General features: G+C 42.6%; 1 protein-coding gene across 1 annotated transcript in view; it reads left to right on the top strand.

Moving 5' to 3' along the window:
• Nucleotides 1–16,924, top strand: part of NRCAM (neuronal cell adhesion molecule) — a 180,830-nt gene that overhangs the window by 132,697 nt on the left and 31,209 nt on the right. Inside the window, 5 exon segments of the mRNA XM_048501581.1 lie at nt 1,294–1,498; nt 2,054–2,176; nt 7,111–7,296; nt 15,743–15,808; nt 16,250–16,375. Of these exon segments, the coding sequence (XP_048357538.1) occupies nt 1,294–1,498; nt 2,054–2,176; nt 7,111–7,296; nt 15,743–15,808; nt 16,250–16,375 (706 nt within the window).

The raw sequence follows: 16,924 nt of genomic DNA, 5'->3' as shown, positions 1-16,924 counted from the left end.
ATTTTATCTACAAAAATTATTTTCTAAGCCATATTAAATTTTTATTGTGAAAAGGAAATACATGAGACACAGTATTAGCACTTCGATATTTTTTCACTGCTATTCTTAATTATACTAGCAAACCAGATGAAACAAAAATAATGTCTAAGGTAAACCTGGGAGGTGCCATACAGTAGCAACACGATACAGTTGCTATTCATATACTACTACATTATTTAAAGTAAAAGTTGTGTAGTTTTTTCAAGTGTTAAAAATTAAGCCACATCCAAAATAATGCTTTGCCGTGATCATTGACTAAATGTTCCTACATCCTAGGTTTGATGAAATGTATACTCATTGAAATAACTGCTACTCTTAAACACAATAAAAATATATGTATATTTAACATTCATGAGACTAGGTTACATATATCCTTGAATTAAATAAGACATTGAAGCCAGATAGTTTAGGAATTAATCTGTGTCATTACAGTATGTTTAACATTTCAGATATATATTTAAGTTACCAAAATGTTACTATAGTGTAAATCCTTTTTAAAAATAATTTTTATTGTATCATTTGAATCACTGGCGTAATGCCCATTGGGCAAGGTGGGCAGCTGCCCAGGGCATCACCTTGTGGGGGGCATCAAAATGCTGGGTTCGTTTTTGGGTATTTTAGTGGTTTTCCATTTTTGGCTGGCAGGGGGCACAGTTTTTAGGCTAACTTTGGACTCCTTGAACCAAACCGAACCAAACTTGGGGGATAGCATAAGGACAGTCTCCTGATGATACGCTGAAATTTTAGTGCTGATATGTCTAAAAATGCACCCCCTGCACGCACCAATGTCCTGGTGCAAAAAAAATTTGGTCGTGGTAAAGTGGCCGACCATGGGGGGCATCCAACTCAGGTTTTGCCCAGGGCTACAGTTTGCCTCGTTACGCCCCTGATTTGAATTCTACAGTTTATAATAATATCCTTCTTCATATATTTTCAAACAATACATTTTCCCCCTTTTCTCCCTCCCCCATTACATCTTCTTCATAGTTTTATCACACAAACAGCAGTAAGTTCATTCTCTGTAGCCTCTTCTCTCATATTTCTTCAATGACTCGAGCTTCTTTCATCCAGCCCACGTATATTGTCCATATCTTCCAAATTTATTTCTGTTTATCTTGCCATGTCTTATTTTTGGTTAATATATCGAAAATATCAAGTGTCACTTGTTCCCAGATATATTCCAGCCATTTCTGAAACTATAGTGTAAATCCTAAGAGTGATGTGATTAATTAAATATTTTCATTTAATGTGTAGATTTACTACTGGAAAGTACAAAACTTATCTGGAAAAAGTAAGCGGCATGTGGAGAAAAAGATATTGACTTTCAGTGGAAATAAGACACATGGGATGTTACCAGGACTGGAGCCGTATAGCTCTTACAAACTGCATGTTAAAGTTTTTAATGGGAAAGGAGAAGGACCAGCAACCCCTGACAAAAAGTTTACAACTCCTGAAGGAGGTATGCAATGATAAACTTTGCAATACCAACTCAAGTGTTGACTGGTTACTGCAGAAATCATATCTGTGAATGTTTTCACTGATCTTCATAAAAAATAGCATGTATATTATTCTACAAAGGAGAAAAAGGAGAGAGCTGCTCAAACCAAAGGAACATAATATAGAAGCAAAACCTAAAGTATATACTTTAAAAATTTGTCATATTGCATTCATATTGCATTTTTAATTGCAACTTTTTAATGTTTTTCTTTTGTCTGTATCTGATTGCTATATAAGCACATGGTACTCATACTTGCAGTCCTTACTTTGCTCAGAATCCTACTGAGGTCTATTCAGTAGGGCTTACTCCAAGGAAAGGTTTTGTAATATTGCTCAATAAGCATACTTAATCAAAGTTAAGCTCCACTGCAATCAACAGTTAACTTCATATATGCATAGAGTTAGGATGTAGGCCCTCATCTCAACGAGTGTAGTTTATAAGTAAAAAACTATAAATAATTATCTTGTATGAAGTTTTATTTTTGTTATATTATATATCCTCCTGTGATCATAAAAGTTCCCAGTGCACCCTCCTTTTTGAAGATTACTAATCCAAGTTTGGACTCCCTCACTTTGGAATGGGGACCACCTACTCATCCAAATGGTGTTTTGATAGGATATACACTGAAATTTCAACCAAGTAAGTATGCAGAGTTCTTTCCCCTTTATTGATACAGATTCTTCTCCCTTAAAATGGAATTGTAGCTTTTAGTATGATGGAGCACAATATCTCTTTATATGGTAAGGGGAATTACGTGATGTTTCTAATGGGAGCAAATAACATTCAATCATAACATGAATTTTGTTGAAAACTTTGTGTTTTACTTGAAGGAATAATGTTCCTTGGGAGAGGCAATGTGCCAACTAAAGGCTACATTCAGCCACAGTGTATTCCTCTGCAATGTTAGGCCCTTTCCGCACGGGCACCAAGCGTGGGTGCGTCAGCATAAACAATGCCGATGCACCCCCCCGGGACCATTCACACGGATGGTCCTGGCAGAGCAGCAGGCAGCGGCGCAGCCTTCACACAGGCTGCGCCGTTGCACAATGCCGTACCTCTCCTCCTGACTTCTAGCGCATCGCAGAGGCCAGGGGACCCCCCCCCCGCAGGCTGGAGCGGCGGCTCTGGAGTCGCAGGCCAGGGGGGCGTGTCCCCTGGCCTCTGCGACGCGCCAGAAGCCAGGAGGAGAAGTACGGCATTCTGCGACAGTGGGGGGGAATGGTGCCTTCCAGCTGCTGCAGTTCGCACGGCAGCGGTTGGAAGACGCTGCTTCCGAAAAACCTCGCTCGGGGAGCGAGGTCCAGAAGCAGCATCTTCGCGCCACTCGGGGGTGCAGCAGCGTTGGCCGTGCGAACCCCTCCCCAAGGACGCAGTTTTTAGCATCCCTGGGTTGCTGTTATCCACCCGTGCGGAAACAGCCATAGTTTCAGAGTAGGACTTGGTTCAAATATCAGTCGTGGTTGTTCATTGGCTGATCCTGGGCCAGTCACCCTCTTTGAGCCTAACCAACCTCAGAAGGTTGTTGTGAGTATAAAATGGAAGATATTTTGGGTCTGCACTGATGATAAAAGCAGGGTATAAATAAATAAAAATAATTGTGAAGATTTAAGCCACAGTTCTGCCATCTCTGCATAAGTATAATATACAAAGCAAAATAGTGCTTCATAAAAGCCTATCAATTTCTTTCTCTGTCTCCATTCTTTCCCTTTATGCCACTGAACCAGTAAAAGAGAAAACTACAAAAGGCAACATAGTATATACCTAAGAATAGTGACAGTTAATCTCACTCATAAGCACCCTGCATTTTCCATAGTTCAATCTGGCAGGTCCTTAATGTTCAGCCATCTTTTAATAGAATAAATTATGACCCATTATGCATTACCCACTTATCCTGGGGTGGTCAGCTTTGGAGTGAGGTTTCCCTGCAGGTTTCTGTACGAAGCAACCAGCTGAGCTGAGCTGATCCCCCTTGCTTTTCCCAAGCATGCTCGTTTGCTGTTGAAAATCAGTCCTCACTGGATCTCCTACAAAGAAGCCCCTTCCTCAATTCCTCCCCCACAAGTATTTCCACCTGCAGTTCCCTTGATTCTGCTGTCTGCCATCTTTTTTGTGTGTGTGACCGTGCGTGCGTTTGTGTGTTCAGCATTGCTTCGTTGCTTAATAGTCATGTTAAATCGATCGAATGCTCGTGCTAAAACAAAAAAAGCTCTTTCTATGTTGCTTTGTTGCTTCATTTGCATGTTGATTATTTCTGTAATTATTTCTGTGATTTAATGTGGGGCTTTATATGTTTGTTTCTGTGAGTTAAATAGAGACCTATGGAGTAAAAAAAGGGGGGCTGGATGGGCGATTGAAGTGTGTTATGATTGGATGGTAGCTGCAACCTTGGGGGTGGAGTTAACTGATTTGGAGAGAGCATTTGTTCAGTGGGTGTTTAGTGGGTAGGGTTGAGTGGATGAAGATTGTGAAGTGAAAGGGGAATCTGTATTATTTGTACAAGTTATTAGCTTTAGTAGCAAATGAGAAAATGTGTTGTAGTTAGGTCTTTTTAAGGAACTAAAAAAAAGAACTTTAACTATCTGCAACAATTATGCTTAAGAACTTTATTTTATTTATTTATTTATTTATTTTTAGACTTTTATACCGCCCCATCCCCTAGGGGCTCTGGGCGGTGTACAACATAAAAACATAGTAAAATAAGTCACTAAAATCTTTAAAACAGCGGTAACAGAGCACTAATAGTAATAATAATAGGAGGCGTCCGACCAGCCCCATATTTCATTAAAATTCTCCCAAAAGAAAAAAGGGGAGGGGAGGGAGGCGAGCCACATTAGATGGTAGCCTAAATAACAGGCCGACTGGGGCACCGGGGGCACCATTTCAGCGGCTGGTCCCTCCAAAGGCCCGGCGGAACAACTCCGTTTTACAGGCCCTGCGGAACTCGTTAAGGTCCCGCAGGGCCCGGACAGCCGGAGGAAGGGTGTTCCACCAGGCCAGGGCCAGAGCCATAAAGGCCCTGGCCCGCGTGGAGGCCAGCCGCATCATTGAGGGGCCAGGGACCACTAATAAATTATGCTCCGTTGAGCAGAGAGGCCGTGCAGGGACATACGGGGTGATGCGGTCTCGAAGATACGGGCCCCAGGCCGCGTAAGGCCTTGAAGGTCAACACCAGCACCTTGAAGATGATCTGGAACTCCACCGGGAGCCAATGCAGTTGGCGCAATACAGGCTGAATATGATCATAAATGGCGCTGCCTGTAAGTAAACGCGCCGCTGCGTGCTGGACCAGCTTTAGTCTCCGGATCAAACGCAAGGGAAGACCCACGTAGAGCGAGTTACAATAGTCCAGGGGTAGGGAACCTGTGGCTCGAGAGCCGCATGCGGCTCTTCTGCCCTTGCACTGTGGCTCCACGAGCCGAGCCGCCAGCCCCATCCTTGCCCGCCCTGCAGGCAGCAGGGCAGGCGCACCAACTGCCCACGGCTGGCTGTGCTGTGGGCTTCCCCTCTCACTCGCCCCTTTGGAGCAGGGCGGGCGCTTTCCCGGCAGCCAGCGAGTCCAAGCCGCCAGCTTCATCCTTGCCCGCCCTGCAGGCAGCAGGGTGGGTGCACCAATTGCCGACGGCCGGCTGCGCCGCGCCGCAGGCTTCCCCTCTCGCCCGCCCCATTTGAGCGGGGCGGGCACTTTCCCGGTGGCCAGCGAGGCCAAGCTGCTGACCCTATCCTTGCCTGCCCTGCAGGCAGAAGGGCGGATGCATCCATGCGCTTCTCAGAATGAGTGGAGTAAAAGGTAAAAAAACCCAATATATACAGAGTTATCTTTATTTTAAATGTCAAAAATTATTTGCGGCTCCAAGTGTTTCTTTTCCCGTGGAAAATGGGTCCAAATGGCTCTTTGAGTGTTAAAGGTTCCCTACCCCTGCAATAGTCTAATCTGGAGGTGACAGTTGCATGGATCACAGTGGCTAGGTCTGCTTGGGAGAGGAAAGGAGCCAGCCTCCGGGCCTGACGAAGGTGGAAAAAGGCAGCCTGGGTTGTGTGGGCCACCTGGGTCTCCATTGAGAGAGACAAATCCAGGTGGATCCCCAGGCTGTGCACGGAGGGGGTCGGCGCCAATGTGACCCCCTCCCACACCGGTGGCTGGAAAATCCTGTCCCCTCCTTCGCGGCCAAGCCAGAGGATCTCCATCATCGATGGATTCAGTTTTAACCTGCTCTGTCGCAACCAATCAGCAACCGCCTCCAAACAGTGCTGGAGAGCCGCAGGGGCGGCGACTGCTCCCCCCTCCATCAACAGAATGAGCTGCGTGATGACAAGTCAGCCCAAAACTCCGTACCAGTCAAGCAAGGGGTCGCATATAGATATTGAAAAGCAGCGGGGATAATAAAGCCCCCTGGGGTACGCCGCAATCAAGCGGGCACTTCCGGGAGGCCTGATCCCCGCACCTCACTTGCTGACTTCGACCCTGGAGAAACGAGGCAATCCATTGGAGGACAGTGCCCTGCACCCCGGAGGTGGCCAGGCGGTGGGTCAAAAGGTCGTGGTCGACCACATCAAACGCTGCGGTAAGATCTAACAGTACCAGCAGCGCCGATCCGCCTCGGTCGAGCTGAATACGGAGCATGTCTGTGACAGCGACGAGAACAGTCTCCGTCCCATGCCCAGCACGGAAGCCGGACTGGAAGGGGTCGAAGGCCGATGTGTCATCCAGAAAACCTTGAAGCTGCTCCAACACCACTCTCTCAATTACCTTTCCCAGAAACGAAAGATTCGAAACGGGGCGGTAATTGGCCAGATCCCTCGGGTCTAACGGTGGTCTTTTTAAGAGTGGGCGGACCACTGCCTCCTTCAACCCATCCGGGAAGACTCCTTGCTCGAGGGAGCCATTGATGATACCCAACAGATGGGGTCGTAGCTCCACCCTGCAGGTTTTTACAAGCCAGGATGGGCACGGATCCAGAGGACAAGTAGTAGGTCTAACAGCAGCTAAGGTCCTGTCAACAGCGGCTTCAGAGAGCAAGGAAAACTGGGCCAAACAAGGGCCTGAAGACGGCAAGGGAGCCTCCAGTTCACTAATTGAATCCACTTTACTGAAATTCACTTTACTGAATCCATTACATTAAAATAACTCCTTTATTTAGAGTAAAGGATTCCCTTTTACCTCAGAGCCATCTTCATGTGCTGACTGTTCTATTATTCCATCAAATTCTACCACATATAACTAAGCAATCCTGTTCTTTGAATTCTTTGAATTCAACTTAGAATTTTAAGGCAAGAGTCTTTAGCGACATTGAAAATAAGTACTAAGGAAAGAAAGGAGGCAGCATGACACACATCACCCCAAAATACCACAGAAAGGTGCTTTTACAGGTGTTACATATAAGGGATCTAAAAAAAAGCCAATGATATGTGGGGATCTACCACACATAAACTATTTTCATGTAAAAAAGTGAATAATTCTCTAAATTGATTAGAAAAGGAACATAGCTGCTTGCATAAAGCTCTTTGATTCAGCCTTTATTACAAAATGTAGGCCGTTAGATATTAACTTTATTCTTTCTACTATCTTATGACAGTTAATAGCACACATGAATTAGGCCACGTGGAAGAGATCAGTATTCCAGCCAATGAGACCACCATGATAATAAGCAACTTAAATTACAGCACTCGGTACAAGTTTTACTTCTATGCAAAAACATCAGTTGGATCTGGAAGTCAAATAACAGAGGAGGCAGTAACAATTATGAATGAAGGTAAGATGGGTATGTATAAGGAGGGTTCACTTATAAATGTGATTTTAACTAAAAAGTGGTCTTGCTTTGTTTTTAAGTAGCATCTAATGCTCTTAAAAATGTTTGTAACATCCTAACGTTGATGTTTAAGAATGTTTATCAAAAAAGAGAAGTTGGATATGAGATGATATATCCATATAATTGCTCATATCTGCTTTTACCAGAAAAAAAGCTTTCATAATTTTCACTCAACATAGTCACTTCAAATTGGCCCACAGGGACAAAAAATCTGTGATCTGGGGATCATTTTAACTGGATACAATAGACCTGTGTATTATGTGTATATGTTTGCCTCACTTCCTGCTCTTTATTAGATCACGTCAAAGTGCCCCTAATTCTGGAGATTGGTGGTGTGTATTCAACATTTCTAGTCTTCACATTCCAGTGGTGCTATTTTGCTGTTTTGTGCTTCCCACAAACAAGCCCCTGCCTAGTCTACTCAGTGAACATGGACAGTTAGTTCCTATCATGACTTTCTTAGTAAGAACAGTATATTTTTCTCACCCTGAGTAAATTCTAGTGCTTCAAGATGTTCACTACAAAGGCAGCCAGGAACACAGAAATCTGCCATTAACTTCAGCCAGAAGAGAACAGACATGCTAGCAGTGAAAATATCCCTAGAATTGGGTCTATGTTAGGCCGTTTCTGCATGGGCCTCGAAGCACCCCCACGCCGGCAAGAATTCTGCCGGAGTGGAGGTGGAGGCCGTTCGCACGCAAGCGTGCGAGTGGCCCCAGCAGAGGGGCCCTTCCCCCTTCCCTCTCCCACTTACCTCTCGCTGTCGTCGTCCTGCTGGCCTCCTAAGCCCCACCCACGCTGCCCTCCGACCTCCAGAGGTTGGAGGAAAGCGAGGGAGGGACTTAAGAGGCCAGCAGGACGACGACAGCGAGAGGGAAGTGGGAGAGGGAAGGGGAAACAGCGTGTTCCCGGCGGTGCTGTTCGCACCACGCCGCCGGGAAGACGCTGTTCCCTCAAAAACAACCCTTTAAAGGGTTGTTTTTTAGGGCGGCCTGACGCCGCCCTGAGGGAGGGGAAGGGCAGCCAGGTCGGCGCTGCTGCATTTCAGCAGCGCCGCCTGTGCGAACGGCGGCCTGGGGGCGGCATTTTTACCGCCCCCAGGCCGCCGTTTTTGGCCCATGCGGAAACGGCCTTAGAGAGTGCTAAGCCCCCCTCCCACACCACCATTATACTGCCCTTCTTGCTCCCACCCATATACCCCACCTTCTTTATATGTCCACTCACATTCCTTTCCACTACCCACACAGCCACCTGCATTCCCTTTTCTCAATGGCACTGGGCAGTGTGTGCAGCTCGTACTGTTGCTTCTGTAGCCGAAAGGTGCACCAGGTGCATCCCCTGTATGCTATGGTACCCCTTGACCGCCTAGGGTTTCAGGAGCAGAGAACAAGGAGTGCTTGCAAGCAAGTATGCAGGGCAAGTATGTGCAGGTAGAGAGGGGTCAGTGGCAGATGCATCACTTCAGAGTATGCTGATGCTGGCCCTGAACCTCCTCCCCACCCAGCATTATGTATGCCAAACACATATAGAAGAGAAGAATCAGAACCAAATACAACATTCTGTTTATTTAAGTAAATATAACTACCCCAGCTACCTGCCCAAAAAGGGAGGGCAATGATTACTTAATATTGTGGGCAATGACAGATTACTAGAGGTGAAAGCAAGTTTTATAAATAGAACTTTTGTGGTAGGACATTTTTATGGAAAGTTGTATGGGATTCAGTCTCTAGGGTATGGAATGAATAGTTTGAAGAGCTTCTCCTTTACTGTTTTCCTTGCCCCAAAGCCCCTACCTTCCCCAAGCAATTCTGGTAAAAGTATCCTCCTGAACCATATATATACCACATGGCTTGAAAAGCTGTAGGAAGAAGGGAGAACTAGCAGGGGCTGGGAGAGATTACTGCCATCCACACAAGCAGAATAGTCTCTACATAGGCAAAATGGAGCATACTGTTCAGGAGGGTCAATAGTTTGTCAGGATGAAGCAAAGTTCTGAAAGAAGAAGAAGGTGGGAAAGATTCTGCAAATCTTGCCCATTCAGGGAATTTGGAACCAACCCATATTTACTGTAAGGAGTATTGGACTGAAATTTAAAATTTGCACATCTTCAGTATTAAAGCAAATTTTATTTAAAGTTATTTTCATGTGTCTATATTATACCTGTTTACATACAGGTTGATAGTCTGCGAATTTACTTAAGATGAACAGACAAATCCAGATTTTTTTGGGGGGGGAGTTGAACGACAGATGCATTTGCCCTCCCAGCTGGCATAAGGGACACTTAAACTAGCTGGGAGGGCAAACAGGGAGGCAGGCGGGCACCACTGTGCCCAACCCTCTTCTGGACTGCACTTCCACAGATGTACTGGCCTAACATGGAGGTTTTTCCCAGAGGCAAAGTCGACATCAGCCAGCTCCCACTGGGCTTTGTACCTGGGCTTTGTACCTGGGGAAGATTGTAATAGGGAAGATCAACTTATGCCACCTTTTGGAGGGCTTTCTGGCGACATTACTTTTATTTTTTAATTTTAATTTTCTTTTGCTTTTTTTGCCTCCCCATGCCACCAGAAAGCCCTCTGGAGGCGGCAAGACGGGGCAGAAGCAGCGCCACCCCCAGCTGCCTTGGACTGTGGATTGGGCTGTCAGTTATTTATTCAAGAATGTTAATTTTTGAAACTTAATATTAACAAGTGCACGATTATGAACAAATGCATGATTATTAACATAGGAATTTGCAGTCGCTGTTAATAGTAGACTTTTGCTGTCATTTTCCTTAGTTCTAAAAAATTTTAACTGCATGTTTTTGTGTTTTAATATTACCTTATAGATTTATGCTATATATTTATATAAAATTCCTTTTGTTGTAATGTTTAATGCCCTTTTTATTTTCCTCTATTAACAGTGTTATTTTCCAACATAATATAGGTGTGAGTAAATATAAAATAAACCCTGGAACGCCCCTGCCACGCCCCCTCAACGGCCCAGCCACGCCTCCACTGCTGCTCCACCTGGGGCATCGCGCCCCCCTGTCCCATGGGTGCTATGCCACTGGTTCCCTCCCTTGTGGTTCAACCTATCATTTGGCAGCAGTGCAGCTGATGGGAGTTCTCATAGGCAAGCCCCTTGTCCTACATTCTCCTTTTCCAGAGTGAGATTGTTACCAGTGTGAGGAATGAACAAGTTTCATATGCCACTGCCACCCACCTCTTGTATTTCTAATTATAATGGTCTGATTCAGTAAAACACTAATTAAAATATAAACTCAAATATGTTTATTATCAGATTAATTGTTGCAGAATCCAGGGAGCTGCTGGTGGTGGTTGCATCATTTTTTCTACTTTGTCCATAGAGGTTATTGATCATATTACATGTACAATAATGTATTTCCTTATAAATTACAAACACTACAAAAAGAACATATGATACAATACTGATGTAATAATGATCCAATTCACAGAATCATAGAATTCATTGGTGCCAGAGAGGCCATCTAGCCCAACCCCTGCTCAATTTAGGATCAGTCTAAATTTCCCTGACAAGTGTTCATCCATCCACTTGAAGACTGGATGGATGAAGACTGCCAATGATGGAGAGTTCACCATATCCCTAGGTAGCTGATTCCTCTGCTGAACTGTTAAAAAAAAACTAATGAAATGATATGAGACCTTTAATGGCATATCTGTTATACAATGGAAATAAATTAGTTTAAAAATCTGTTTAGACATGCAGCATAAAGAAACTAAAATATTAAACCGTTGAATTAAAATTGGTAAGCATTTGAGAACGTATCATAATGACAGCGCACAGAAATCTGGCAGTTGGTTCAAGAGTGGCAATAGAGTTGCTGTCTAGCAGGAACAGAGTTTTGGCAGCATCTGCAGTGTTGCCTAATCCCGCCATAAGAGGATTGAGGAAATTTTCCCGTTGGGCTTCATATAGGGGACAGTGATGGAGAACATGGTGAACAGTTTCCTCGAGACCAAGGTTACAGCTGCAAGTTCTATCAATAGATGAAATATGACACTCTCTATTATATCGTCTAGTAGAGGGGAGAACATTGCATCTGGCCAAGGTAACAGCACGTCTCAGGTTGGGATCATGTAGGAGATGTAAATAGTTAGCTGGAATGGAGAAGCGAGGCAAAATGTTCAGATGGATGGGAGAACAAACTTTATTTGCCTGTGTCATCAGTTTTTGAGATTCCTGTTCAAAGAGTCTTTGCTTTATAAGCCGCTATATTTCGTTGGCAGTCATGAGAAATAGATCATCCAGTGACAGTGCTAGATCTTGCAATTTAGTATTTATATGAGACCACCAATCCGTTAAATACAGATAGGTGAGCACGTTGGAAGTAAAACTGGGCTGACCATTGGAAAAACATGCGTAGCCAGAACCTAAAAGTGCGACACCAGGTTTTAGTTTCCAGCAAATGCTGGCTGCGTAGGGTACAGAGCGAAGAGTTCCAAAAATCTTGTATAGGAACTTGGATTGAATTCGCTCTGCTTCAATGTTCCATGCTTGGATCCACAGCGGGCAACCATAAAGAAGTTGATGGCACATTTTATTATTGAAGATCTTTAAAGCGGCTGGGATATATCTGTGGCCTTTGCTGTGAAAGAATCTGATTATAGCTTTACAGGAAATTTTACTCACTGCTATCCCTTTGTTCCTATGATGTATCCAGTCAGCTTTGTGATGGTAATTAAGGCCTAGATATTTAAAGGTCTTCACTTGCTCCAAGAAATTGTTGTTAAGGGGCCATTGCAACAGGCGGCGTGTGTTGGAAAAAACTGCAACTTTGGATTTAGAGTAGTTTATGGTTAAACAGTTGGTATTGCAGTACTCTTGGCAGCGCTTAAGAACTCTTCTTAGGCCCACTTGGGTGCGTGAGAGCACCTGTTTGAAGCCAAGTCAATTGCACAATTTTTGTGTGGTGCCCCATTAGGTCTCTTTCTGTGCCACTGGAACTGGTACATTCTAAATTCTTAAGATCAGCCTTCCAGGTTCCAAAATGTCTCTTAATGCTATCTTGTGATTAGAAACAGGCCTCATGACAGTGGAGGCTAGAGTATGGATGACTATGTGGACCTGGGCACATAGAAACAATAAAACACATGCTTCTCCTCTGTTGCTTTTACAAAAAAAGAATGTGGATCGTTTTGTTTCAGCTCTGCTGTAACAATTCCAAGACGACACTGAACAATTGTATATTTCCATGCTGCTCACAGATACTAATCCTTACATGACATACAATGTGGCCGAGTTCTGTTCAGCAGCATTTGGGGTTCACCACAGGATGATCTGTGCAATGAAATAGGTTCAATGATTTGATAGTTAAAGCCTTCAAACTACCAGTGCTACTGTTTATTATGTCTTTTCCCTATTATAGTTTTATAGTTTTTATTCCCCTTGAGTATTTGTGCTTTCATTCTGTTTCCTTTATATTCCCATCTTTTGTATTTCCAGCTTTATCTTACCAGCAGTTTTACTTTTATTCCTTTTAGATACATATCTACTGTTTTACTATGTTTTACCATGTAGTATGTTTTATCCTTTACTTTATTTACCTTATGCTGGTCTGTGACCATAATAAAGATTGACTGACTGATTGTCAGTTGTAATGCTAAATGGTAACTATTTGCCAGTATACCAACAATGCATTCCTAAACAAAATCATGATATTCTTAAGCCCATCAATTTCCAAAAGAATGCTGTAAGTCTGTTTGAAACTTCACTGCAAATTCTTCATGTTTTGGTGACTTGAAGGTACAGATTCTACTATCTTGATGAGCACAAATGTTGTATTGGTGTAATAAGCAGTAGGGTTTTTTTCCAAAGTTAATTGTAACTACCACTAGATGTGTGCTGACTCAGACAGCAGGAATCTTTCTACTGCTAAAGAATGGATCCCAATTTCTCTAAAATTAACATTCAAAGCAAGTGGAAACTGACTTGTTCTAGTAGCTTGAATACTTTATTCACTAGATACTACTTCCTGATTTTGGTTTAAATGTTTTGTTCTATTTGCCAAAATTTCCTTCTGTAGTTGAAAGCTTTACTATTATTTCTGCCAAATTTTCAGTTTCCTCCAAAAAAAGCTACTTTTGCAGAGGTAATTAAACAGTTAAATGAGTAAAAGATGGAAGAACCTGTGGGTGTGGGTGTGGGTGTGGTGCCGTTTAGGACTGAGACTAAAAGGGGTGGTTTGCCATTTCCTTCCTTTGCATAGTTACTATGATATTCCTTGATGGCCTCCAATCCAACCCTGCTTAGTTTCTGAAATCTAAAGAGTTCAGGCCCGCCTTGGCTATCCAAGTTAGGGCATATAATAAAATAAGTATATACCATATAAGTATATACCATATAAATAAGCACACTCTTCATACATTTTAGAAATGATTGACACATAAAGTGCAGTGGAGTGGGGTGATGTTAGTACGAGGATTTATGACCTTTTTGTATTTTGCACATTTGCAAGAATTTTTCATATTGCTATTGGGAAAATTTATACAGTATTATCCCTTTTTGTTTTATGGTATATGCACTTATTTTCTTTCCCTTTTCTTATCTTGACACTTGGAGATGTATTCCTTTTTTGGTTACTATAATGAAGCGATAGATATTAATTCAATAGTTCAGCCTGATTTCAGGTCAGGAAATAATGACAGATAGTCAGGGCAGAGGAGCTCCGTTCATTTAACCATGAAATCTTTTGCATGGGATGCTGGCACTCTTTTCAGTTATATCCAATCAACCCATATCTATTAGGAAGCTGTTGAAAAAGAAAACAGATATGAAAGTTCATTGCAACAAATGAGTCCAGAAGAATTCTTCTGTAGCTTGTCCTCACAGTCCAGAACTGGCTATCTTTGCCAGATTTAATGGCACCCAAATTTACGGTTTAATGCAGCCTTGTGGTGTTGCCATATCTCAAAATATTTATAAATTTTCAATAAGAAAATATGATAAAATATCTTCAGCATAGATTTCCCAACTGTCTAGTATTGGCAGGCAATTGCCCGCCAATCCTTGTGACTAATTGGTGATCCTCAGCTGGTTGGCAGATGGAAGAAGGCCAGTGGAAGGGGGAGAGCAATCTGCATGCCTGATGTGATCACATCAGTTCTGGGTCATTGCAGAAACACCAACATTGCACTCCATCAAGTTTTGGGAAGAGTGCTAGAGTGTCCCCAGAGTGGTGCCAGTGCTTCCATATCAACTTGGAAGTGACATCATCTCACCAAGCACACAGATCACTGTCCCTAGCCTTCCCTCTTTGAAGCTTCTGCTGGTAACCAGGAAGGATCTAGCAGCTTCACTTCAGCAGCCTAATAAAACTAGATGAGACCTGTGTTCTGCAGTGTGCACATAATGCTCTGCAAGTGTGGGTGTGAGAAGATGAAATATGTGCAAACAAGAAGGATCCTGCAGAAGATTCCTTGAAGTTTTCCTTTTTAATGTGTACAGAGAGCCATTTTAGGTCACTTATTTGAAACATACATGGATTATTTTTCTGAGTTATCACATACATTATAACGTTTGTATTAGGTAAAGTGTTGATGGGGCAAGTTCAAAAAGGAATCTATGTGCAGAGAAGTATCCAGCTTCATCCATGTCCCCTGATGTGCCAGGTTCAAAAGATGACATTCATCACCAAGGGCACACCTTCACAGTGCACACAACTTCATGGCACATGATGGCTTATTCCAGAGAGGCACTCCATTAAACTGATGTCTCAGGGTGCTTTCTGTTTAATCCTACCTGTCCAATGTAGCCTGCCCTAATCCTGCCACATGAGGTCCATCGTCCACATGGGGCAGCAGCATCTACATGGACATTGAAGTCTGGGGAACTTCCACACCCAGCTAGCCACACCCTTCCACAGGCTTGGCAGGGTATCGGCCAGTGCATTAGGCAGATGGTACATCAGTCAGACAGTTGAACTCTCTTCAGCATCCCACAGCTAAGGATGCTTATCTATTTGGTCTCTGAGGGCATTCAGTCTCAGAATAATGCTATATGCAATAGTTTGCTTACAAGTTTGCGCCACTAGAGTATGTATGAAAACTCTTTAGGAATACTACTAAAGAGAACAGAGGTTGAACAGCAGGTGTACTTGGAAGATCCCTCCCAGTATTAAAAGTGTGTGTAGAATTATGGGTAATTATCATTTCAGGATAGCTTTGATGGGCTGTTAGAAACTCATTTCTCTTTTCATTTAACTTGTTCACCTTTTTGTCTAGTAAAAATGTTTTTTCTTAAAAAATGATCATTATGAATATACATTTATGCATGTATTGTTGCATTTTACAAGATGACATTGAGTAATTTGAAATATTTTTACTGTGCAAAATATTTTTACTGTTTATTTTCTTTTTTCCTGCTTTCTCTGATGAAGGATATTCAGAGAACCAGTTTGAAACCTCCCGTATAATGCATCCTGCCCACCCAACATTTTATAAGGGTATTACTCTTTGTCAATCTAAAGCACCATGAAAACATTTGAAAAGCAGTCTTCTACCAAAAAGAAATTGTGGAAATCGTAAAACAGCATAAGAACAGGAAGTCATATATTTGCCACGATGTTTGCTATTTTCTATAAACAACAGAATATCAGGGCATTGCCTTTTTAATGAGTAGTACATTTCATAAGTGCACAGGCTACCTTATACCTGTTTATAAGTTCTACTGTAAGGACTGGATAGGATTCATGGCAGTACTTGTCCACATACTTCTATTGCAATGCCTGTTAATCCTGTGCTCACTAATTTCCCATGATGAAAACAATAATATTATTGCATGTTGTAAGATTCAGATTACTAGAATAGTTAAAATTGTGGGCGGGGGGAAGGTTAAGCATAAAGACACAATTTCATATTTTGCTCTTTTTTTCTTGTATATTCAGTGCCACCAGTTAATCCAAGGATCAGAAATGTTACTGCAGCAGCTGCTGAGACCTATGCCAATATCAGTTGGGAGTATGAGGGTCCAGATCATGAAAACATTTATATTGAATATGGTGTGGCCCGCAGTAAGAAGATATTTCATTGAATTCTTATCAATATTATTAATGCATTTAAAAACATTTAATTTGAGGAAATGGTCTGATATTGACCTAACTTTTAAAAAACTAATTTGACTTTTAAAAATTACTTTGATATGAGTTACATTTAAATAACCATCCCTGTAATTCTAATTTAAATTATTAATTGCTTAATACTCAAACAAACACTATAGAGCTGTTTGCTTGTATTGTCTGGATTTACTGTGATAACACATATTAAAGCTTCAAGCTTATATATCCAGAAGCTTCAAGCACACCTGCTACTTCTTGGCCTTTTGGCTAAGATCAAGTTCACCCATCCATAGGACTGTATCCAAGGAGCCAACTGAATCACATGTACCAGAGTCTTTCAAATCCTGCCAATTTGCTGAGGAAGCAGGAGTCATTAAATGCATCTCATCTTCCCTCTCCCAAACAACAGAATTTGAGAAAGATGCATGTGTCCCCAGCTATTAGAGAAGAACCTTTCATGAAGATGTTTTGCACAGGAAATATATCATCATGCAGTGTGCGAGA

The sequence above is a fragment of the Sphaerodactylus townsendi genome, linkage group LG06 (genome assembly GCF_021028975.2).
Source record: "Sphaerodactylus townsendi isolate TG3544 linkage group LG06, MPM_Stown_v2.3, whole genome shotgun sequence".
Taxonomy (NCBI): Eukaryota; Metazoa; Chordata; class Lepidosauria; order Squamata; family Sphaerodactylidae; genus Sphaerodactylus; species Sphaerodactylus townsendi.
This window is presented reverse-complemented; position numbering and strand designations above follow the sequence as displayed.